General features: G+C 43.1%; 1 protein-coding gene across 1 annotated transcript in view; it reads right to left on the reverse strand.

The window, feature by feature from the left end:
* Positions 1 to 3,974: 3,974 nt before the first annotated feature.
* Ccdc175 (coiled-coil domain containing 175) overlaps positions 3,975 to 26,200 on the reverse strand; it is a 43,572-nt gene continuing 21,346 nt past the window's right edge. Inside the window, exons 9-19 of the mRNA XM_050153577.1 lie at positions 23,785 to 23,921; positions 21,411 to 21,521; positions 18,213 to 18,284; positions 17,194 to 17,329; positions 16,432 to 16,563; positions 14,961 to 15,099; positions 11,834 to 11,913; positions 9,967 to 10,119; positions 6,278 to 6,380; positions 5,042 to 5,085; positions 3,975 to 4,402 (exon numbers count right to left, since the gene is read on the reverse strand). Of these exons, the coding sequence (XP_050009534.1) occupies positions 4,187 to 4,402; positions 5,042 to 5,085; positions 6,278 to 6,380; positions 9,967 to 10,119; positions 11,834 to 11,913; positions 14,961 to 15,099; positions 16,432 to 16,563; positions 17,194 to 17,329; positions 18,213 to 18,284; positions 21,411 to 21,521; positions 23,785 to 23,921 (1,323 nt within the window). The 3' untranslated portion in view covers positions 3,975 to 4,186. The remainder of the gene's footprint in view (positions 4,403 to 5,041; positions 5,086 to 6,277; positions 6,381 to 9,966; positions 10,120 to 11,833; positions 11,914 to 14,960; positions 15,100 to 16,431; positions 16,564 to 17,193; positions 17,330 to 18,212; positions 18,285 to 21,410; positions 21,522 to 23,784; positions 23,922 to 26,200) is intronic.

The following is a 26,200-nucleotide window of genomic DNA, read 5'->3' on the forward strand; positions in this document are numbered from 1 at the left end:
GGGTCGTGCAGGTGGGAAAGAGGAGCAGATGGGTAGGGAGGTTTAGCCAAAACTAGTTCCTGTACATGGAAAAGCCATGCAGTCGCCCGTTTGAGTGCTGATTAAGAAGAAAAATGAAGGACTGTGAGTACTTTTAAATTTGATTTGTTTTCATTCTGACTTGAAAATAACGAAAAGAAATTCTTTAAAAAATTGTAATCACTCCGTGGTGTGTGTGTGTGTGTGTGTGTGTGTGTGTGTGTGTGTGTGTGTGTGTTGGGGGCAGTAGGTAGAGCACATGGATCACAAAACATGTGGAGTTGAGGGGACAACATGGAGGAGTACACCCGTCTCAGGAATCAAACTCAGGGTGTTAGGCTTGGTGGCAAAAAACTGTCACCCACTGAACCATCTCTTTGGCCCAAAACGTTTTTTTAATAATTTAAAAGTGACCTGTACTGTTAGTGTTTGGTTCGGATATATCGCATTACGTTTTTGCTTATAAAACAGAAAAGGTAAGAAGCTAGCTGATCACAGGGCTCAGGTGAATTCTGGCATCTAGCATTCTGAGATACAACTCGCTCCTCTTTCCAGTTAGTGTCCACCCCGCCGCCCACAGTCCCGCCACTTGGGGTCCTTTGCCAGCTCACATCTATCTGCGCCTGTCCCTGACGTTCCTGTGTGCTTTCAGCACCCGATAAGAGAACTTAACCTCCGTGATTTCTTCACTAGGAGAGCTCCGTTAATTTTAACAGTCTCTTCTCTTATCCCGGGGGTACTCGGTAGAATAAAGAAGCTAGTGTAATGGGTGTGGAGCAGGGCAGTACCTGAAGGGTTGTAATGACATATTATGTCCAGGAGTGGGCAGCAGAGGGCTGCTTTCCTGGAAGGGGTTCAGGGATTCTGGAGAACCGCAGGCAATTCAGAAGGTGGAGACTGTGGGTGGCTGTGTGATGGTGGAGTAATTCAAAGGCCAAACGGTATTCACTTCCCCGAGACGGTGGGAGATTCTAGAGACTCGACGAACGCTCAACCTGTGCTTGATATTTTATAACCTCTGTTTGTTGTCTTTAATATTTCACGACTGGGGAATGCGAGGAAGGGGGTGAAGCAGCAGGACCCCATCTGGCTTCAAAACTCACATTTTACTCCGGGCCCTGGAAGCTGAGATAGATAGGCAGCGCTATGCAAGATGGCGATCTGCATCCAGATCTCAACTCAGCTTCGAACCTCCGGCTCCCGGTTCCCTAACCCAGCTGCCTCTTAGACAAATCAACACTTCCTATGGCCCACTTTTGGCATATGCAGGAATTAATATACGTTTCAAGGATTCCAGATTCTCTTCCTACTGTATCAGCAGTGGGCAACTTGCAGCCTAATAGGTAATTCTACAAAAGCAGGCAAAACCGCAACAGAAACTTCAGGGCTGGCAGTGCCAATAATACTATCTGGCCCTTGGCAGAGAAGGAGCTGCCGAGCACTGTACTGGAATGTGAATTCCATTTGAGCAGGGACTGTTGTATTCACCGCAGTAACTGAGGTATCTTAGAGCTTGACACAGGCTAGGCAGTTAGGAAATACTTGACTGCATCATTTCATTGGCTCTAAATAGCACAGCTCACTTTTTTGTTCCTGTTTTGTTTTAAGGGTTTACTTGTTTTTACTTTATGTGCATGAGTGTTTGCCTGCATGCGAGTGTGTGCACCACACATTTCCTTCTGCCCAAGGAAGACATTGGATTCCCCTGGAACTGGAATTATAGACGGCAGGGAGCTGCCATGTGGGTGCTGGGAACCAAGATGTGGATCAGCTGCGAGAGCAGCCTGTGCTTTTAGTGACGAAGATGTTTCTGCAGCCTCAAGCGCCCAGCTCTAAATTACAGGTTTGTCTCTCGATAGTCTACTGACTTTGGGAAACTCTCTGTAATGACTGGATTCTTCCATGTATCCTTTTCATTTGAGGTGAAAATACAATGTTCATTTTATTTCATTGTAGATGTCTACTGTTGTGTGGTCTAGAAACAAAATCAGTCTTCGTTTCCCTCAACCTGTGTGAGCTCAGGCTTTGTCAGAAGAGCCTTTCATGGGACTAGACAGGAGCCTGGCTAGTCCTAAATGTTTTCTCTATAGAGTCAGGTAGTAGATGTTCTAGTCTTGGAGAGTCACATGGCCCGTGGCGGAGGTACTCTGTCGTTTATAGCATGGAACCACAGGCTATGTAATATACGAATGAACATGGCTATAATACACTCCACTTCTCGCCAGTCTGTAAGCTTTCCCCAAGGATTCTAATGACAGGCAGAAAGACTTTTGGCTGTAGTTGTTTTTTTTTTTTTTTTTTTTTTGAGACAGGGTCTCACTATGTGGCTTTGGCTGTCCTAGAATTCACTCTGTAGACCAGACTTCCTGCCTCTGCCTCCTGAGTGATGGGATTAAAGGCCTGCACCACTATACCCTGCTTAGACCTTTTGACCCCAGGATATGGAGACCAGTGGTCCCCAGCTTATTTTACCTCTACCTTGAATCCTAAGCTAAATCACATATTAGCAATTTATATTTCTCTATATGTTGATAGTCAAAAGCACAAATGTTAAAGGATGGCAACACCAAATATCAGCAGAATATTTAATATTTGCTTCCTAAATGGGAACTGATGTTTGGAGACCACCAGCTGCTTTACTACCTATGATCCAAGGACTAGAAACCACGGTCTAGAACCCGCGTTATAGCCACATTTTAGCACTTAGCTTTCGGCTATATCTGAATAAGTGCCCCGATGGAGTCAGGAGACAAGTGAGTCCCTGCTCTGAACTCTATGACACTTAGGAACAAGTGAGCTCTTGAACTCTGCTTTGTCTCCGGTGATGGATGTGGTTGTGCCTCGTCAGGGAAATGCACAGAGTAGTCAGGTGGCCGGGGACCACAGACATGTGCACAGTGCATTCCGCCAAGCCCCCGGGTCTGCTTTCAGCGGTGGAGAGGGCTGACCCACGATGTCCCAGCTATTCAGACTTTACTTACCCAGCCAAGCCTCCAGAAAACAGGTTGTGCCCACTATTGGAATGCTTTTTAGCCCTGGCTCTTTCCCCTGCTTTACTTTTATCCCACTTCATCCTCTACACTGATCTTTACACACAATCTGATGGTTACTCATTGATATTCAACCCAATGATCTCAGAAACTGCACCCATGCTAGGCGGTGTTCCTCTCATTCCATCCCTGCATCTGTCCTCATCATCCCGTCCCCTCATAGCTGTTCCCCACGGTCCCTTCTGCTCAAGTGACTTCTTCATGACTTCTTCACTGGGAGTTCTGGGCTGAATCCATGCAAGAGTTCCCTCTATTTCTCACGACATCCCTATTTTGAGCAGAGTTTGGGTGCCAATCTAACGTGACACAGTCACAGGGATTGAGGGTGAAGTAGACAGCTGGGCTGTAAGCCCATGAAGCAAGGTCAGAGGTCATGCTACACGTCTGCATCTCAGAAATACTCAGAAGACATCCCTCGATATATTTTTTTTTCAGAGAATTGCTATTTTAGCACCAAATTCATCTGAGGAAGGCGAGATGAAATTAGATTCAATTTTTTTCTGTTCAAGAATGTAGGGAGTTTGTTTAGTATTATTATAAAATTCAGTTAATTTTGTATGCTTGAATGTTTTGCTTGTATGTACTTCTACTGTGTAAAGGCCTGGTAGCCACGGAGCTTAGAAGAGGGCGGGCAGCAAATCCCCTGGAGCTAGGATGGTTGTGAGTCATCCGGTCGGGCAGGGAATTGAACCCTGGTCCTCTGCAAGAGCAAGGAGTGCGTTAAACCACTGAGCCATCACTCCAGCCCCAGAATGCAAGAATTAAAAGCCTTTTAAACAATGTTTCTGAGTTGGGTGTGGGGACTCATGCCTATAATTCCAGCCCTCAGGAAGTTCGGGCAGGAAGACCCTTCACAGTCACACTAGACTCCACAGTAAAATCCTGTCTCAATAATGGATTATCTAAGGTTTCGATTTTTATAATGAAGAAGAAGATTTGAGATGAGTTCGCTTGAAAACTATCCTAAGCAAAAGAAAGAACTGAGAGAGGATTCTAACAACCTCAACCCAAGGTGAGTACCTGTGTTTGGTGGGATGCTCAACACCAGTGAGCACAGTCCTTCCCCGCCTTTTGGTGACCAGTCTCTGAGGAGCCCCTTATTTTGATGTCACTAGCTACTACAAGGTAGCAGGAAGTTCTACGTTACCTAATTTGTCGGAGTACTGATTAGGACGAAGTTCAGACGGTGATTCCTCCAGCATAAGAAGACGCAGCCGTTCGATGCTGCCCAGCAGCCAGGCACTAATGGCCTCGATCCTCTTATCCCTGTATTGTAGCTTCTCTATTAAAGTCTTAATTTCTTGAAAGGTGTCTGCTCCAGTGTTCACCAGTTCCTTAAAGGAATGGCATTTGGGGACGGGTGTGAATATAATTACAACAAGACAACATTCTGAGTGGTTTCTTTCCAAAATGATGTTATGTATGAAAGATTGGTATTAGTCACACGAAGTGACTTTTAGAACCATGCAGAGGCTATATTCAAAGCAGCCTGCCTGACTCGTCCCCTGCATAGAGGAGGAGGGGAAGAGAGGCGCTGAACACCTGGTAAATACAGAGTGAGTCAGAGCTGTCAGCACAGGCTCACAACACAGATGTATCGTATGTAAACTTGCAAAGGCAAAGACCGAATGAGAACAGAAGGAAAGGAAAGGAGGAGGGAGGGAAGGAGGGAGGGAGGCAGGGGAGGAGAGACTGATCGTGGTGGCTGACTGGTAGTGTAAGAAGATGACTTTTGAAAGGATTAAGATTTCATAGTGACATTTAACACAATGGATGTGATGCTGACCCTACCCTGTCAACCTCCCATAGTCTCACAATTCTGTCCACATGTGCATGAGTACATACCAGTACATGCACATGTGAACATGCACACATGCACACATACACAAAGATGAACACACACACACACATTTAATGGCAGGTGAACTCCTTTGGAAACGCGATACCCAGAACAATTCAAGATGAACGCTCACCTGAATATTGATCTGAAATTGTGCCAAGAAATCTGAATAGTGTTCTGAAAGATATAAAACACGATGGTTGCAAAAACAATCAACATTTTAATAATTAAAATATTTTTATCTATATGTTTCTACTTCCAGAATGATGGGGGGTGAAAGCCACACCAGTGGCTCAGACCACTTCCAGCTGCCTGTGGGTCAAGATGTAAGGACTCTCAGCTCCTTCTCCAGCACCCTGCCCGCCTGAACACCGCCATGCTTCCTGCCATGATGATAATGGTCTAAACCTCGGAGCTGTAAGGAGCCACCCCAATTAAATGTTTTCTTGTATAAGAGTTGCCATGGCATCCATGTCTCTTCACCAGAAATGATGCATAGCCGTTACTGCTGCAGTGCACCAGCGGGGGCCGCTGTGGTTCCTGACAGCGTGTGGCTTGTTCATTGTGGTTGTTTTGAGACCACAATAGTTTAAAACTCCAGTCCAGGCTGCCATGAAACTTACTGTGTAGCCTCGGCTGGTCTTTAACTCGCATCAATTCCTGTTTCAGCCTAAGTGTTGGATTACAGATGTGAGTTCTCCCACCATACATGTGCACATCTGGCTTTATGAAGGAATTTTTAAAATACACTTTGCAGAGGCAAAGAGGCCAAGAGCAGAGGGGTGCATACTACGTCATCTCTTTAACAATTTGTTAATTGTTAGTGTTAGAAGGCAGGTTGGTGGCGTCCAGAGCCTGGTGGAAGATCAGCTGGAAGGGACAGGTGACAGCAGCCACTTTTGTAACTGAAATAAACAGCGGGCAGAAAGGACTTAAGGAAGGAGGCTGTTTAGGCCTATGGTTTCAGAGGACTCCATTCACTGTGGCACAGTGGAGCAGCAGGCGGTGCTGATGGGGCTGTGTGGTGGAGATTCCATGTTTCTTGGTAGCCCGGGGAACAAAGGATGCAGGCCAGACTCAGGGACGGTTATAACCTTTAAAGGCCTGTTCCTGAAGATGTGCTTCCATCAGCCAGGCCTCACCCCCTAGAGGCCCCACAACCTTCTGCATGGCTCTACAAACTTATAACAGGAGCCGGGGAAAGGACATTTCATATTTAAACTGTGTCACGAACTCGGTTTACACTTTGCTGTGGAGGCAAGGGCAGCCAGGGCTCATCTATTCCTCAAAATCCTCGAATTTTTAAATGGATGCAAATGAATAAAAAACCGATTTAAGTAAGAGCAAAGCTGAGTGGGGCGCGACTTACTGTGCTGAGCTATCAGTTCCCAAGACAGGTTCCCTGACTCCTGCACGGTTGTTTGCTGCCTTTCTATGTATATCTTGGTTTGTTTCTTCAGGTAGGCAAGATGCTAAGAACGAAAGGCACACAACAGCTATCAGCGCCTGCCCACCGCACAGAGTACAACATTCATGCAGTCATTCACCAAACATGTGTTGATGCTTCACAATGCCACCGACCGTTCCACCGTGTCTCCCTCCATTCACAGGAGAAGACAAAAGGTCCTGCTTTCTTTTCTTTTTTTTTTTTTTTGGTTTTTCAAGACAGGGTTTCTCTGTAGCTTTGGAGCCTGTTCTGGAACTAGCTCTGTAGACCAGGCTGGTCTCGAACTCACAGAGATCCGCCTGCCTCTGCCTCCCGAGTGCTGGGATTAAAAGCGTGCGCCACCATCGACCGGCTCAAGGTCCTGCTTTCTTACTGGTTCAGCAACCAAAGAAATAAACATGGTGCTCCAATAAGGCTGGACAAAGGAAGACGTTAAAAGACCTTCTGCCCCAATTCTTCATATCCACAAGAAAAATGTTCCTTGTGCAAAATAGAGCAATAGAAATTCTCGTCCTTTTAGTAAACGTTAGATATTTTCTCTATAGGAGGAGAAAATAGCAGGATGCTTCAGGATAAAAGTCCTCTCAAGTTTGGGTCAAAGACTTGCTGCCCGATCCTGGGTTGAGTATCTGCGGGCTACTGAGAACCAAAGTTTTTCAGAGTACAAAATCTTTCTGAGAAGCATTAGCCCTTCAGCTGTTTTCGCTTTACCAGATGAAGCATGTGATTGTGGGGATAACTCTCGCCGTTTACCAGACAGACATAAATCACACAGAGCCGTGTGTGAGATCTCCATAACGTCATCTGGCTAGTCAGTGGCCAGGTTACTTCCCTTACCAGGCTCTACTGAAAGAATGTGTTTTTATTCTTCTCTATAGGTTAACAATTCTTGTAACAAAGAAAGAAAGAAACAAAAATCAGAGTGTTTTCTCTTCTAAAAGGTACATAATGAGCCTGACGGTGGTGGCGCACGCCTTTAATCTTAGCACTCGGGAGGCAGAGGCAGGTGGATCTCTGTGAGTTCAGTATCAGCCTGGTCTACAAGAGCTAGTTCCAGGACAGGAACCAAAGCTACAGAGAAACCCTGTCTCAAAAAAAACCAAAACCAAACAAACAACAAAAAAGTACGGTACATAATGTACTACCCGACTTCTGAAGTTGTTATGTGCACTAAATAGGATCAAGTCTCAAACTCTTGGGACATTGATGCAGACCCTGACTTGGAGGTTATTACAGTTGAGTGGGGGCAATGTTTACAAAGAAGCAACATTCACCCTGTGAGACACTTGATGTAGGATGTCCTTCTAAACGTTCAACTGCAGACACTAAGGACAGTGTCCCCAGTGAGTGACAGACTCTAACTCACATCTTTCAAACAAAGGAATAGTATATAAAATTTTTTATAACTGTCTGTAACATTATGAAATATAGAAATTATGTAATATTCATGTACTATAAAAAGGCTGTTGGAATCAATAGTTCTGAGCACTAAAATCTGAATTTAATAGATTTAATTATTAAACATACCATTCTAAAATTAAAATGAGTAAATCTTAAGTATAAACAGGCAAGCCTCACTCTTTTGAGATATAAGCCCGAAAATTAGTGGTAATAAATTAAGATTATAACTTTAGGGGTTAAATGAACAGACTTATTTGCTCTTGAATTATCAGTTGATATGGTACAGACAACTTAATTTTTTAGCTAGGCAGGGAAAACTAGAAGACGAATTTTACAAGTGAAGATATCTGTGTGCCCAACAACACACATACGGGTGTTTCTTTAGTTGTCAAAGGGACTCAGATCTGAGGAACACCAGGCACACACCCACCAGAATAGCTCAGCTGCACAAAGACAGTTGGGTGAGTATGAGGACATTTTTCTGAGAATAGTTCTTGATGCCAAAGAGACTAACCCTTTCTTTGGCCTAGGCACCGTGTCAATAATATGCCTTGAGACTGTTTATAATTATGTTCTCAACCAGCTGGCCTATTGTGTGCTCAGCCTGTCTGAGTTTAGCCTGCATGTAAAAGAGAACAATGCAACCAACTTCACACGCAATCAGCTTTTACAACTCAAGGTAAATTCATAGCTTTGAGCTTAAGTTTTGAACTCTTCCATGCCCTTGACCTAGAATAATGTGTGTGTGTGTGTGTGTGTGTGTGTGTGTGTGTGTGTGGTGATAACTGTTTTCTGAAAGCAGCTAATAGGTTAAAGGGAGCCTTAAACTAAACAAATATCCCATATATGTTGGAACACATGGATATAGGTTGATAACATCTCCTTGAGGTTTTGAATGCTATTCTGGGTCAGTTAAGCGACTGTTCCTCTTATAAAATTTTGATAAGATTTCTGTAAAGAATTCCTTCATCTCTTTCCCATACTGTGCTTTCTGTGCTGTTTAATAAATATAGAGCTTTTTGTAAAGGCCAGACACAGTCACAGAGCAGACAGAAACACAATAGACAGGCACTGGGGATTTACCAGGTGTACACAATAGACTTGCTAGAAACAGCCTTCAGACAGTTGGAAGACGTGAGGAGAAAAGCGGAGATTCCAAAATTGGGCTTGCGCTTGGTCAAACTAATCTAAGAGGAAGTCTGTGTTCGTTTCTTAGTGTGACGTGGACACAGTGTGAGTGTCAGGGATCTCACTCATTGCTGGTGGGAGGGGCATTCAGTGCCTTGCCCTTTGGGAGCCTGGCACTCTGCAGGACTGCAGAAGATTCATCTCCTGATGACTTTGCAGTTTTAGTTAGGATCTATACCCAACAGAACTATGCCTGTCTATCAAAATAATATTACTTGAATGGGCTTAGGAACAGGGCTGGTAACAGCCCAAAGAAATTCTCCAAACCCCCAATAATAGTACTGTTGAAATAAATACTAGTCATATGGAGGAATACTATGCAGAATGAAGAGGAATGAGTTATACTCAGTGAGGATGAACCTCAGAGGTAGGAGACTGAGCAAAACTGTGTATGCAGCACTGTCCTTTGCTGTGGGACAATGGTCTTTTATCCTGTCACTTGTATTATTTTTAATAAAATGCTGATTGGCCAATAGCCAGGCAGGAAGTATAGGCAGGGCAACAGCGACCAGGCAGGAAGAGGAGGCGGGGCCATGAGAATGCTGGGAAGAGGGAAGTTTCAGTCTGTAGTTGTCACCCAGACAGAGAGGAAGCCAGACACAGAGCAAGCAAGATGTGACTGCCTCGCCAAAAAAGGTACCAAGCCATGTGGCTAACACAGACAAGAATTATGGGCTAATATAAGTTATAAGAGTTAACAAGAAGCCTGAGATACTAGGCCATTCAGTTTATAACTAATGTAGACCTCTGTGTGATTCTTTGGGATTGAATGACTGCAGTACAGGGCAGGACAGAAACCTCACTCAACAGTTCTTCACATGTAATGGTTGAATCCAGGCAAAACCAATCTCTGCTGTTAGAAGTTGGTGGTATTCTTGTGGGGAGAGGTGGGAATGACTGGGAGGGGGTGGAAGACTGCACCCTTCTAAAGTTTGTTACGTGTGTTATTCTTGTCTTTTCTCATGTGAGTACCGCTGGTCCAGGCAATCAATCTAGGGAGAGTGAAGTGCTGTTGAACTTACTTCTCTTAATTTTTTGTTTTCCAGGATGAGAAGGGTTGCCTTCTGGTCATTTACATAGACTTCGTTTTCTAAGTTCTTTAGAATTTCAAAATGCTCTTTGGTTTTTTTACTTTCGATATCTCGTAAATGTTTTAATTCTGTCTTCAAACTGTCCTGCCCAAACATAAAAGACATCATTATCTCCCAGGGGTCAAAGGGCAGGGCACCAGCATTAGTCTACCTCGGTCACCTGGTTCTGCACTCATCCCTGAGCCGTCCAGTTGACTGTGGCAATCTTTTAGCAAAAGCTGCTTCCTAAAAACTTGTTTCTGGATTCTGGTAAGGTCATGCGTGAACCTGAAGTACCCTAGATGCTAACAAAAGGTCACAGAATAGGACATGTTTGAAACCCGGCCAAAGTGGGGAGCCGGGAGAAGGATGCACTGACATTTTAAAGGAAGACAGAATGTTCTAGAAGGAGGTGATATTTATTCTATGAATACTTATTTACCTGTTTATTTTTCTGCTGTTCGTTTGCTTTTGAGACAAGGTGTCAAGTATCCCAGGCTGGCTTCAGGACTCGCTGTGCAGCCCAGGATAACCCTGAACTGCGAATGTCTCTATGCGGTTCTTAATTATTATAGCATCATAAACCTCATGGTCTTTATCCGTCATGTTACTCACCAGGAGCATCTTCTTAGAAAAAAGTGTGTGTGTGAGTGTGTGTATGCATGTGTGTGTGTGTGTGTGCATGTGTGTGCGTGTACATTACACTTGCTTGTAATGTTCTTGTCCATATTTCTTCTTACCCACAGCATATCAAAAATCATGCATGATATCCAGATATTCAAAGAATAGGATAATTTCATGTTCAATTGACCAACTCCACATAAAAAATTATAATGAAACTATGGACTATGTATTTTGAAAGAGAGTAAACATTTCTTTGCTCCTGTTCTATGTCCCACGATCTCTGCGTATTCGGCCTCAAAGAGTGCAGTCTGATCCCCATCCTATAACTGAGAACACTGAAGTCTCCTCACGGGTCCATATTTTTTTCTCTCATTATATTTGAGCTGGTTCCAGGTGCCCCCACCTTGTTAATCATGTGTTAATCTGATGGAATTGAGAACTGTAATACAGAAGATGTGTGAAGCTCATTTCTGGCCATTTCTTTGAGGGCGTTTCAGAGATGATTAGATCATGACAAAATTAGTGCACTGAGGGGTTCAAATCTTGTACAGAGTATTTGCAGGCCTGGGTGGAGGAAATGGATTTCTGGGCCTGCGCTTTTGTAGCTTGTTCCCATTCCCTTCTTCCTAATACTCTTCTCTGCCCCCTGGTGGCCATGAGGTGAAAAGCTTTTCTCAGCCAAGACCTTTGTGCTGAAAGCTCAGAAACAAGAGGAGCCAGACTCTCAGGGACCTCTGAGATCAAATAAACCTTCCCTCCCTTAAGTTGGTTTTCTCAGGTATATATCACAGCAGTGCAAAACTTCCCTCCATATGTATATATTGAATACAATTTTAAACACTGACGTTGGTAGAATAACTTAAATAAGTCAGTTTCAGACAAACTAAGTTACTGGTGAGTGCAAATGATACTAAATACTCACCAGTGTTTCAAATTAAAGAAGGAGGAGAAGGCGGGGCCTTTGGGTGGTAGCATCCTTTTTATCCCGGCACTCTGGAGCCTAGGGCAGGAGATTCACTAGTTTAAGTTGAAGACTGCCTACACAGGAAAACCCTTCTCAGAAAACCAGGGCCCGAGGATGTAGTTCCGGCGGTACAGAACTTGTCTAGCATCCAAAGGCCTGGAATTCAGTCCCTGACTCTGCAAACAGCACAACACAGAAAGCCAAGACAGACGAACCACAGCCATTATTTACCGTGTTGTCCATGTATCGGATGATATCTTTCCTAAGGCGGAAAATGTAGTTGCTCAATAAATACTCCTCTTGCTTCTTCGCTGTTTAAAGAGAGGGAGAGAGAGAAAATAAATGTCCGCGAAGTAATTTGGTTTAAAAAAAAATATCTCAGTGTAAGAATGCACAGGCTTAACAATCACACTGTGGTAAACTCTAAGCAGAAGAGACAGCAGCTCTGCAGTGCATTTACCCCTGGGTCTGGTTCTTTGGGATCCACCCGTGATCTGTCAGTTTCTTTTGGTTTGGTTTATTTACATATGTGTGAGAGAAACAGAGGTGCACACATGTATGTGCTCAAAGGTGTGTGGAGGCATCGGGGCTGAGTTTCTGGGGTTCGAGGGACTCTTGGCTTATTTCATAGGCACTGTGACCTGAACTCCAATCCTCATGACTGCGTACCAAGTGTCCTTAACCGCTGAGCCATCTCTCTAGTCCCTCAACCACATTTTATAAATAATCCCAGGGGGAGGGGAGAGGCAGGGAGGGGAGCAGAGAAAAGTGTAGAGCTCAATAAAAATCAATAAAAAATAATCCCTTTAGTTGTGCCTTCTGCTTAGCTCAATTTTCTTAAATTATATGCTAAGAAGGCTGTGATTCTTTTCAGACATTCTATCTACTTCTTAGCACAACGTCGGGAAATTTGGTGTCTTAATTCTTGTCTACATATTCTCTATCCCTACCCACACCTAGGTTTCTTCCCTTCAACCTCCCCATAAAGTTATGGTTTTTTTGTGTCAACAAAGTTTCGCTCTTTAGGTCATCGCAACAGTGTAAGGAAGGGACTAGTCAGTAGTGAGCCAAATGTCACGATGCTTCATGTCAGTGGCATGAATGGGCACCAAAATCTGCACCACAGTCGCAAGGCATGTTTAATCACTGCCCAGCTACTTTACAGGAAGGCGTCCATCCACTCTCAGTATCTGTGTTGGGGTTTGAATAGTTCGGTTTCCTCAGTGGAATAATCATCTGGTCTCCCCGTCGGTGGAGCAATGTAGTATGGGGAAATCAATCTTTTTTCTTTTTTAAATTTAGACCTATTTTTTTTTTAAATTTTGTGTACGTCTGTGTATGTGTTTGTATTCACTGCAACCAGAAGGCATTGGTTCCCTCTGGAGCTGGAATTACAGGCCATTGTCTGTCACCTGATGTAAAGTCATGCGACGTGGGTGCTGAGAATCAAACCTGGGACCTTTTGGAGAGTAATCCACGCTCTTAAACATGGCGTCAGTTCTCCAGCCTGGGCAAATCTCAGAAGGCAAGTTCAGGGGAGGAATTTCAGTCGCTGTGGTGTGTTATGTCTAGCCCTACTTGATAAAGATAAAACTCCTTCACCACTTTTCCATGACTTGGTATCTTCCCGATGACTTTTTATGGAAATCAGCTTTTTACCCTAAAATGGGCTCACCTGGCTGGCTACACTCCTCTAACCAGGCAGGGGGATGGGATACCGCCACAACACAACCTGCCATCTGCCCTCAGCCATAGTAGGTGCTCCAAGTTGGGAACCCCTTGTCCCATTTCTTTGCCCGCATTAAGGGAAAGTAGTTCCTCAGCTACAACTCAGAGGAAGGACTTCACCTGGGGACCCAACTGCTGCGTTAGCTACCCTTTCTATGGCTGTATCTCCACAGCCCTGAGATACTGCAATACCTACAATCTGCCTTCTAGAGAGAGAGCTTTGGGGCTTTATGATGTCCTCTTCCATGGGCTCTTCTGCTCATATTCCCTTTCTACTGTCACCTCTACCCGGTCACTCTTTCCCCAAATCTGGTGACGCTTATTATCCGACAGCAGGTAAGCAGAAGGTCAACAGATGTGGGCTATCTCCTCGCTCGTGCCTCCTTTCTTGTGAAACTGCAACTTTGCAGGCATGCTTTTCCACACGCTGGTGTCAGGCTTCGGGAGGGCGCTGAGACGGATGCACGTGTTAGGCACTGTGTTTCACTATCCCCCTCGCCCCGTGTGGGAACTGCGCCTGTGCGGGTCCATCTTGTCTAGGCAGGCACCGTGCGCTTCAACCTTCCATTCCTTCTTCCTTGCTGCTGTCTTCTCCTTCCCGTCTTTCCTTTGTAAGAGATTCAGAGCGTGTGAAGGGTTGCCTATCCTTCTCTTCACAGTGTTTTCTTCACTCTCTGCTTTGTACTAAGAGGAGAACTGGACGGACGGGGGAGAATGAAGTTTCTCTAAACCCAGTTAAAGCATCAAGTGAAAGCCTACGTGAATTGATCAGATGAAAATCTGACAAGAAATAGAAAATCAACTCCGATGGAAGACAGAGGGACTGGCCAGGCTCTTACTGTTATATCTATGTAGTCTTGTCATTTTAAATTCTTGGAAGTAATTGCTATTCATTTTGAAGTATTTATTTCCTTCAGTTTATCTTACTGACACGGGCTGTGCTGACCCCCATCTTTACAGTCATCTGCTAGCTGCTCACTCCCACTGCTCCCCCAGAAGATTATTATTTTAGCGTTCCCATCCCAGTCCTTCTTTTAGTTTGGGATCTGGCCTTCTGATTCCCATGGCTCTTTCATCATTTAGAATGCACGACATCTGGAAAAGGCAGCTGCTTAAAGACCTGTGCAGAGTACCTGGACAATGCCCCCCACTTCCGGAGGAAGGCAAGAGTCAAACACTCTGGGCCTTAGGTGCAGGGTTAGGTGACCAAACCTAATTTTTGTGGTGGAAACAATTGTTTTTATTTGAACACACACGGCTACATGCACACATTGTGTTAATATGTTATGCTGTGTGATGGAAGGCAAAAGATACATACTTACAGACATGGGTCATATCTCTGAAAGTTTCAGGTATGATAAGTCTTAAGGATAGGTTGGTGGGGGGGCATTCTACTTGGAGGAAGGAGAGAGAGGAGGAAAGAAGGGGAGAAGGGAAGGGGGAGGGGGGACTGGCTGGGAGGAAGAACTTGGTGTGGAAAGAGGAAGTGGTTGATGAAGCAAACTAGAAAGTGGATTTAATGGGATGGGCAAGCTAGATGCGCTTCTCCTTGGGTGTGTGGTGGATTCTCACCTCTGTGATGCTGGCGGAGCAGAGGGGAGAGGGGTTGTCAGCAAAGCTTCATACACACCTGAAATATCACTGTGGAGGGACTTGAGGTTCCTGTTCTTTTCTTTGTATTCCTCCTCTGCTACCTGAAGGTAGGGGATGGTGTCCTCTAGCTCTTCCTCCTTTTCTTTGCTAATCTGCACTTCTCTAATAATTAGATCCTTTAAAGAAAGTCAAGTCAGTTGAGGAAAGTGAGTTGGACCAGTTGCACAGCTTGGAGTAAAAGGGGAGGGGAGGACAGAGAGAGGTAGCTGGCACACACACTCTGTGGTTGATAGCTAGGTGCTGCCCTAAACAGCCGCCCTGGAGGTTTATCATTCAATCTACAAAGATGCTGTCAGTTCAGAGTCTCTGCTGCTGTGTTCCTTTCCTACCTTCTACGCAACCAAAACGTATTTCTTCAACTTGGTCTCCTGTGTATTCACCACATGCAAATGGAAAGCTAATTAACACACCTGTGCTGGTTTGAATGAAAAAAAATGTCCCCCATAGTCTTGGGCATTTGAGTCCTTGCTCCCAGGTGTGTGAGGCTTAGGAAGTGTATCACTGGGGCAGGCTTGGAGTTCTTAATACCTTGCTCTCTCTGCCTCCAGCTTGTGGTTGAGATATCGGCTCTCAGCTCCCTGCTCTGGCCACCATGTATGTCACTTGCAGCCATTGTCTCCCACCAAGAATGGACTCTTTGCCCTCTGGAACTGTCAGCTAAAAAAATCTTTCTTCTCTAAGTTACCATGGTCACGGCATTTTATCACAGCAACAGAAAACTAAGTAACACAATGTCCAGCACACAGTGAATTCAAAGCAAGACAGACATCAGCAGGGTGTATAGAGCCTCGCCAACAATTAGAAGTATGCACATTAAAGCTCGGATGAAACTTACACGTGCTTGGCAATCATTATACGCCAAGACTTCTGACCCAAATTATCAAAATCCATTGATTTTGCTTCTACCCCGAACTTCAGTCTCTTTAGCTGTTCTTCCAGTGGCGGCTTTCAAGATACCTGCCCTTACTTAATATTATCATTCGGAAAATGTGTATTTGTGTGTGCGTGGTGGTGGTGGGGCTGTCTGCAATCTACGGCATCTAGAAGCCTCGATGCGTTTGAAGTCTGTCCTCTCCACTTTCTCCAATATCCATTCCTTGATTTACCCCTGGTTGGCTTTTGGGAATTTGTAAGGAGTTCTGAGATGTACTCCTCAGCACTCTCCCCATCTCCCGCTGGCTTCCGTCACAACTCTACCCTTCCCAACAATGTTCCTTGCTTGCTGCTTGGCAAAATTTGCTTTATTTTGTTTGAGTGAAAAAGTAACTGTCCTATTTCTGTTTATTTTTCAGAAAAAGAAGAAAGATGCAGAGAAGACTTTTGACCCTGCCTTTGTTCATACTGGAAGATTTATTTTACCTCCACATGCTCAAGATCACACGTAATATCACTCCCGTTTCCCTCACGGAATCCTCCAAAGTTATGCTTAGATGCAAAATAAAAATTACCTCATATTTGCTTAATTCTTTCATTAACTTTTTTTCTTTTTTGACAAATTCCTTTTCTTCTTCTACTAATTTCAGTTTAAGTTTCTCGATTTCTTTCACAAAGTTACGGATCTCCTCTTCTCTTTGTTTTGTCTAATCAGAGGGAAATGAGATTTGTCATTCCTCGCGTCACGGTTAGCTTTACATTGCTAAACTGCCTGGTAAACTCTTTTCCTTTAGAAGTTTAGTCTTCCACCAAACGGTATCTACAGGACACAGAGCGTGGGAGGGTTGGGGAGTGGTGGCTGTACAAAGGGTAAACACAGGAGTATTACAGGGCGCGTGGGAGGTGAGGATCTGCTCCCACGCCTCAAAGGTACACCTTAGAGAGCACTGCTCCTTCATTTGTTATATCTCCCTTGGGCCAGCTTGCCCCAAGCTGCTGCACCTCACCACGGTTGATGACCTGAGTTTCATTTCTGGGACCCATGTGGTAGAAGGGGAGAGCCAGTTCCTTGGAGTTTTCCTCTGACCTCCACTTGAGCATATGCTCATACATAATAGATAGATATCATAAAACAAAAAAGATCTAAACATTCCTAGGTAACATACACCAAGTAGTCAGACTTCTAAAGATAGGAAAACAATACTTCCACTAACCATACACTCAGGAGAAAAGAAAATACTTTTCAGTAAAATAAGGTTTATTTGACTATTGAGAGGATGTTAATGATTTCTAAGGTGGGGAACAACAATAATTCTAAACACTTTGGATTTCCTTACCTCTTTAAGCAATTCAGTTCGCCTCTCTTCTGATTCCTCAATTTTAGCGATGATCTTTCGCATGGCCACCTTTATCTTAAGCAGCCAGCGTGCGTGCCTTTTTCGCGTGCAGACTATTTTCCACTGAGCAATGACACTAGACATCAGAACAAAGCAGAATTGCCGTCATATGGGCACAGCAGCTTACACAAAACCCAAAGCAAAACAAGTCCGACTATCATTTTACCACATTGATGGGTGAGAAGGCAGGATGCTGTCTACCTCAGCACCACCCGTCACTGGGCTGCTCTCCTCTTTCAGGTTGAGAATGGAGGCTCCAGGGAAGGCGTGGGCAGAAATAGTAATGGGATTACCCAAAGCACCCAAAACACCAATAAGAAACATTCAAATTTTAGGTTCTCAAAACAAACAAACAAAATAAAAAACAAAAACAAAACCTATATTTTTTGAGACTGGTAAAAATGTACAACTTGAGCTTTATAAATTAAAATATCAACAACAACAATACTAATAAAATATCCCTAAGTGATAGTGGGTGCTTATTAGGTACATTTGATCTACATACTTTTGAGGGATCGTCTCTTTGACATTCACAACAAATTCGTAAGGAGGGGGCCACCATCATTACCAACTCAAGGAGTAGGGATGAGAAGAGGTTAACTGAACCAAGCTTAGAACTAAAAGACAGAGTAGCCCATGTGAAAGTCTGTGATCTTAATTATTGTCCCCCATGTCACCCTTTCTGCAATTTGACCCAGAAGTCTGGCTGGACAGCAGACATTACGTCAATATTGGCAGTCACAGTCTTTGGTGATTTCCCTTGACTGAGATGGAAAATTCTGGTTATTTTCAATGCAAAACAAAACACAATCTAACAAACACATCTGGACTTGAGTGAATTTATATATAATTTAATTTAGGACAGTAATTCTCTTGGTCTGTAGATAACACATACTACTGATTATAACACACACACACATACACACATACACACATACACACACCCTAAATCACATTACCTCCTCTGGAGTTCTTTTTCTAGATTATCGCACAAGATTTTTACTTGTTTCCGATACACTTCCTTTGTTGCTCTAAAAACAATAAATATACATTGGATTTTGTATTTGTAGTTTGTCAAACACATATGAAAGTCTTAACATATTTATTATAATAAGTATGGCTAATTGTAAAACAACTGCAATTTTATTGGCCTTCTTACAGAAGGGCACTTGAAGTGCTCCTGCAAGCCTTGGCTTGAATATCCAAGAATGGAGAAGCGAGTCTAGGAGAGCATTTAAGGCAGGTCTCTGGAGGCTATTGGTTAATAGGGAGGAATGTGGATGGCCAGAATGGAGGTGTGATCTTACCAAGGAAAGGGTGTGAACATTCGTAAAGATACGGAAGAAAGCACAGAAAGTCAGAACCCTGCCACAGCACAGGCTAGGGGGCTTGCTGACCAGGGACTGTGAAGGGAACTCAACACTGGGCTATGGGAGGGGTCAAGATCAACAGACTGTTGAGTAACCCTGCATTCTACACAGCTCTGAGTTTGTACAATACAGAACACAGAAAGGCAAGACACATTCTTGAACTAAGAGCAGCTCTTAAGCGTGTGCCTTTTCTCCTGGTAGGCTGGAAGGAAATGCAAAGATTCCAACCCCGGGAGCAGAAGGCTTTGTTTCCTTCCCTCCCAGCACAGCTTCATACACAGAAACAAAGTCAAATACCACCTAGGTAAAATGTGACTTTGTGTCTTTTCAAAGACAGAAAAACTCATAAATGAAACATACACTTGAAATATTGTTGCATGCATTTTTGAAGGTCAGAAATACAAATTAAAGAATTCAAAATGGAATTAAGTCAACCAGGAACAACCACACCTCTGTCTCATATTCTGTTTGAAATGATCTAGTAGCCTATTTTATTTTTTATTTTATTTTATTTTTATTTATTAAAGACAGTAGCCTATTTTAGATCTCTAAGGTTCTTCACAATCTTACCTCTCCTTTTTGAGTTTGTTGATTTATATATGGGCATAACATGTTCCAAAAATGACCTGAGCCAATTTAAAATAAGGTAAAAATAACACAGAATTACCAAAGTCAATAACAACATTGAGCTACACATTTGATTCTGAGCTTCTTGGTGACCACAGCAAGAACCAAACAATAACTGATCAAAAGGGCTGGGTGTGAGGTGGCACCTTCCTTTAATCCTATCACTCGAGAGGCAGAGGCAGATGGATTTCTGTGAGTCCAAGGACAGCTTGGTCTACATAGTAAGTTTGGGATAGCCATGGCTATATAGTGAGATCCGGTCTCAAAAAAAAATCTATAACGAATAATAAATTTGCATTATTTATTCAAAAAGTAAAATCTGAATGAGCCCAATTCTGCTTTCCTGCTCCTTCATAGGAGAAGGTCATAGTTTTCCTTCTGAAGCTAGCACAATGAAAAACAGATGTTTAAGTGGTTGCTTACCTATGCAGAGACAATCATGCAAAGAACCCTAACTTCATGTTTGTGCTGGCTGGCTAGTTTTATGTCAACTTGACACAAGCTAAAGTCATCTGAAAGGAGGAAACCAAAGTTGAGAAAATGCCTCCATAAGATGAGGCTGTAGGCAAACCTGTGGGGCATTTTCTTAACTGGTGGTCTATGTGGGAGGGCCCAGCGCCTTGTGAGTGGGGACACCTCTGGGCTGGTGGCCCTGGGTTCTTTAAGAAAGCAGGCTGAGCAAACCATAGAGAATAAGCCTATAAGCATTACTCCTCTATGCCTCTGCATCAGCTCCTGCCTCTAGGCTCCTGCCTTGCTTGAGTTCTTACCCTGACTTCCTTAGATGAGGAACAGGATGTGGAAGGGCAAGACAAGCAAACCCTTTCCTCCCCAGGTTGCTTTGGTCATGGTGTTTTATCCCTTATCTAATACAATGTCACACCCCAGAGCTCCTCTGCTATGTGCGGTTTCCACCACCACATGTCCTGGTTGTGTAAGCTGGCCTTGTCACTGCCTTGTATTCAAATAACGTGCTCTTTTGTGCCGGGTTTGTGCTCATTCTTGTTCCTTCGATCTCACTGCTGTGGTTGAGCACTATAGGAATTAAGTGTGCAAAGCGTGAATACTTTGATTCTTACCTAGCTCTAGAGAAAATACTTTCATTTTTTCCCCAGTTAGTGTACTGTTGGGGTTTAGGGTTGGCATGACCTTTTTCTGGCTTCTTTAGGGATTTTTTTTTTTTTAATGAAAGGACTTTGAACTTGGTCAAAAGATTTTTTGTGTCTATTAGGATGATTATGTGATTTCTGTTCCTGAGTCTGTCTATGCGTTCTTAGGATGAAACAACTCCGTCAAGAAGTATCATTTCTTTTATATGTTTTGGTGAATTTGGTTTGCAAGTATTTTGTTGAAAATTTTTGCATTCAAGCACATAAAGAAAATTATAATTTGGTACTTTATAACTTTATAACTGTCTGACAGTTTTTGTTGTTATGCCTGGGCTATTGGAGGTCTATTCAGAAAGTTGTTATTTATGCCTTTATCTTAAAATGTTTTTCTTTTTCTTGTAGCTATCTCAAAGCCTTGGGTCTCACTCAGTCTTTGATTTCTGCTTTGTTGGCGCTGATGGGGCCAGAGATTGAACCGAGAGCTTGAGTATGGAGATATCTGTGTTGAGCCGTGCTCCCGTCTTTACATAGGTAAAATTTTCAGCGGAAGATCATGTTATAGAGTAATAAAATCCAATTTGAAATATGCACAATAGATACACATGTCTTTATATTAATATGCATACAAAGTATGTGCAGCAAACTATTAATAATTATTTCTGTAGAGAGATTAGGGTAATATGTTTCCATGAATGACACATTTTTACCTTTAAAAATTAAATTTGAAACTGAGTATTACTTTATTGGGAGAAATGCAAGTGCCTCAGAATGGCAGAAACGACGGATAACGATGAGGAGTGTTGAGATAATGGACAGGCGCATACTTGTCCCGGCCCTAAATCTGGTCCACCCCTTTGTCACTCTGCTTCTGGAGCACCTGTCTACCCCTGTAGTAAAATATTCGTTGACCATGACCTTTTTGAATGTGAAACAGAGAGAGCTAATTAGAAACTTACTTCCCTGTCATACACTACACGTCCATACAGACTTACGATTCCAGCTTAAAGAAATAAAGACAGGAAGAGTAAAGATGGCAAAGGCACAAACATACTCGTAAAGGTTCTGCAGGGTTTCAAATCCTTCTTCCATGTTTTTGATGTCGACTTTTCTCTGTGCTAGGACGTTTTCTTTCTGATTAATGAGCGCGATCAGTTTCTGATTTCTAGCATGGAAAAAAAAGAGAGGGCCATTTTACTCAATGTTGGGGTGATTACCCAGAGAAGCTGGAGGTTTGAATGCAGAGGTTTAGACACCATAGGCAAAAAAAAAAAAAAATTCTCTTTATTTACCAATACAAAAATTTGCATATATAAATCCTTTTTAAAGGAAGTAAGGGCTGGAGAGATGGCTCAGTGGTTAAGAGCTCTTCCTCTTGCAGGGGACCAGCTGGTTTTGATTCTCAGCATCCAGATGACAGCTCACATCCATCTATAACTCCAGTTCCCTCTTCTGACCTCCCTGTGCACCAGGCACACATGCAGTGCACAAGTAAGTGTACATGCAATAAAAACATCCGTGCACATAAAATAAGTAAATCTTTAAAAAAAATTAAAAGGAGCTTGGGAAGCTTAGATTATGAATAATTTACCAAATAAACCAATGGAAACAAACAAGTCTCTGTTCAAGCAGTGGATTAATATAAATTTACACATAGAACTTTCATAAACTTGACAATTCTCAAGTCACCAAAAGAACACTAACTGCCATATTAACACAAGACGGCAGGGGTAGTTGCACCTCTTTGTTAGACCAACTCTGAGGTCAGGCTGAACATCTCAACTACAATAGGACCTTGGGCAAGAAACCTTCCCTGTGGATAAGTCTCCATTTCAGTATCTCAAAATTAGGGCTACAATACCTGTCTCATTGGTAGAATGAATTAGTTCACTGCTGACAGGCCAATGAGACTTCTTATGGTTGATATTTTTTTTGTGCTGATATATAGCAGAGAAAATGAAGCTAAGAGAAATTCACAGTTTTATTTAAATGATGTTGATAAGAACTTCTCTAGAAGAGAAAGCATCCCATCTAAGTGACTCACCTTCAAAACCTCATGTGATGCCAAAAGCAAAGTAACCTATGCTCTCTAAGTTCCATGTTTCTATGTTTAAGGATTTGATGATGTTTGGGCACATAGTCATGGGACTTTTCGGAAAGGATTTAGTGTGGATGAGGTGTTGGGGTGGGGTCCTCATGATGAGATCAGTGCCACTCTCTATGTAAAGAGAGAAAAAGAGGAGGGGAGAGGGAGGGAGGGAGGGAGGGAAAGAGAGAGAGAGAGAGAGAGAGAGAGAGAGAGAGAGAGAGAGAGAGGTATTTGTAAGTCACAAAGAGGGTCCTCACTTCCTCACTAGAACCTAAGCATGTTTGTGTTGGCAGTGTCGTCAAGTCCCAGCTTAGGCCAACCAGTTGATGGCATTGTGTTATGGAGATTGAACTGAAGACAAAAGGCCACAATGACAGCAGATTTTTAGTGCTGTGGTCATTTGCCATCAGCACAATTTAGAATTCTAGATGATGACTCTAATAGTTATCTGGGGACAGTTTGCACTCGCGGAGTCGTAACCGCTGGTATTCTGTGCAATCAGATGAGGCCCTTTGGTTGCAGAAAATATATAGTTTAAGGTACCAGAACGAGCATAAGTTCAACCTCACATAAATGGCCCTGGGTGTGCACAGCAGCTATATTTCATGGACTGCAACTCTGGTTGTACCAGTGGGCTTTCTTTTCTTACAAAATTTCACTTTTCAAGACACCACTGTGTGGTATTCCTACAGAAGGCATCAGTGAACACTAGCAGCTGCACAGCAGTAGATGAAGTCCTAGGCACCCAGGAAGAATTAGATGGAATGCCTTTTCTGGTGTCTCTGTAGACCAACAAGACCAGAGGTTTGCATCCTGTTGTTATAGGACAGTGTTGAGTCAAAGGGTTGGAAGTAGACAAGTTGGGGGTGGAAAAGAAGAGAAGACATTCGGAGAGGCAGGTCAAAGCAAGCGGTGGAGCAGAGAGGAAGGAATGGAATGCAGAAATGAAATATTTGGGAGGTAAAATTACCAAACTTTGGGGACCAAATGGAGTTCAATAGGTAGTAAACAGGAAATGAGTCTTTTCTGAAGTCACGGGAGGTAATCAAACTCCTACCTGAGAAAGGGAAGGCACTCTCTGCCAAGTCTCACACAGTAATTATTGTTTCCTGGGTCTGATTTACAAGTGTTACTAACGCACTTAATTTTGATGGATTTAATCTGATCTAGAAAAGCATTTCTCAGCACTGTAGAGGCAGATTAGAAGTATGCCAACTGATTATCAAATAAAGAGTATCTTGTTGTCAACAGTGTTGACAACGAAGATGAGCTTAGATGGGCCATCACGTGGACAGCAAGGCAGACAGCCATAGCGGTGGCAAGCAGGGGAGAGACGTACTCATCATAGACCTTCTGTTTCTGGAGGTACGCTTTATCTTCCTCCTCCGTGACCATCTTATACTGTCTGAGGCGTGAGTGCAGAGTCTCTCGGAGTTCCATGTTCTCCATTTCAGCTTTGTGCAGTTTTTCCCCCACCTGGAAAAAAGGGAGCGAGAAAGAGATAGGATGAAAGGAACTGACTTGATAGATAGTAGTCTTTGGGTGAACAGTGCCAACAGTACAGCAAATGCTGCGCATAACACAGCAGATCTCGCACAGAGGGCAAGCAGCTTAATTCTACAGCAAATCTGTGACTGTATGCTTTGGAGCTTTTTCTGGGAACTTTGACAAGAAAATAAAAGCTGTAAACATTGACATGAAGCCATAGAATGATAATCTATGCTGAGAGGGAATATTACAGACAATCTTGGATCATGAAACAATTTTGTGTCCCTTTCCAAGAATATGAGGTGTAATAGGGCAAAGGAAGTGTTGACCCATAGAAGCCCCCACTCAACGATTCGCTGTCCATGCTTGCTCCATGGTAAATAGAACTGGATCTTCTGTATCCTCCAACCCCTCAGCAAAGTGTGAGCACCATGAAGTTCTTCCTTCAACCCAATACCGATGGGAGATGTTTGAGAAATAAGAAATCCCAGAAGATTCTAAAAGGCAAACTTTGCATTTTCTATGTACAAATGGAATTCACATGGATGAAGTGAAGTAATATACATACATACACATATATATGTATATATACACAAATATATATGTAAGGTATTGTAAATTGTAGAGATGCAGAATATGGGAGGATAGGCATTAGAATAAAAGAATACTGATGATATTTGATAGAAGAGATTTTGAATTTGACAGAAGTGTTTGAGCCCAATTCCTTGACAGATCCAGAAAAATGACTGTAGTGCTAAGTGAGGACAGACAAAGCCGCCCGTGTCCATTGATGCCCTTCAGGAGGGAAGAGCTTGTAGCTGGAAGTCTATATTGAGATGCTTGAAGTGAGAGAAGAAAGTTCGTTTAGTAAGAATGGTGGGTAGTTCAAAATGACTCTCTGGCTGGGAGCCATGGAATAATACAATGAGATCAGTCATCCTGTGAGTGTTCAATAGCTAATAATATCGTGAGGTAGAAGTCAACCTTGTTCTAGGAGAAGGCAAGAACGTGGCGTGAGATGGCTGTCATAGAAAATTTCTGCCCTTAGGCATTCACCAATATGGAAAGTGCCGTATGGAGATTTAGTTTTTTTGGATACCCAGGGGACAAAAGCCAATGCAGAGAGAAAATCCAGACATCTGTCACTGTAGGCTGAGATGCCGAAGGCTTTTTCCCAGGGAAAGTTGAGGTGGATTAAGGTAACTGGAACTGTAACGCTCCCCATGTCTGACATGAAGTCAAAGATGATCTTGTCCCGAGGACATCATCATCATCCTAGGTATCGAACTGTGCTCTAAACATTTTAATTGCACAATAGCCAGCATACAGTTTCCCACCAAGAAGAGAGGGAGAAATAATAGACCACAGATCCACGAAAGCATCTGCTATTAGAGTTACCAAACACTAAACTACACAACTACTGCTTATTTTGCTCAAAGAAGTATGGCTGCTCGACAGCTGGGGCTGGGCACCGGAAATGGGAGAGTGAGACAGCAGATTTGAAAAGGTACCAAATATTTAGTAACTGAGAAATCTAACAGCGCAATTAAAAGCAGGAGCGAGAGTGTTCTCTCTGGAACGCTGCAGTGGGAGAAGAGTGCAGGAAACGGAAAAGCAGGGAAGACAAACGGAAGGTGGATGCACGGGCATCAGCGATAGCATCCACAGCTAGAGTCAGATACGACAGCGGTACAGTCGCGTGGAACGTGTGCCAGCAGAACTTAGGAGACACAGAAACTCAGTGAACAAGCCAGCTGAAAGGAAATGGCATCAAACAAGTGAACGGACAAAGCCAAAGACAAAAATCTGAGTGAGGATTAATCAAAAGAAAAGATTGGCTACATCAGTGAAACTGAATAGTTAAAAATCAACAACCAGCCAACCAACCAAACAATCAAACAAGGAAGATTTGATACAAAGGAGATATAGGCAATCTTCATAGACTAGAAGCTTCCATACTGTAAAGATATGAAATCCTTCTCAAGCCTTAAGACAAGCCCCATAAAATTCAAATGGGCTTCCTAACAGACCATATTAGAAATCCAAAAGCCTAGAACTAGCTAAAATTGTCCTCTTTCGGCTGTGAAGACTTACCTTAAGCGTACTAAAAATTACTATTGTTACAAAATAGTTCGAATGAGCAGAACAAAAAGTTTATAATCTGAGCATATATGTATGATATGACTCCCACTTGACTTCCAGCAATAGCTCAAAAGCCATATCGTAGATGAAAGGACTGTTGTGGTCAATTGGGAAAACTTGACCTT

This window comes from Alexandromys fortis, unplaced genomic scaffold (genome assembly GCF_014885135.2).
Source record: "Alexandromys fortis isolate MF-2015 unplaced genomic scaffold, M_Fortis_MF-2015_v1.1 scaffold_82, whole genome shotgun sequence".
In the NCBI taxonomy this organism is placed as follows: domain Eukaryota; kingdom Metazoa; phylum Chordata; class Mammalia; order Rodentia; family Cricetidae; genus Alexandromys; species Alexandromys fortis.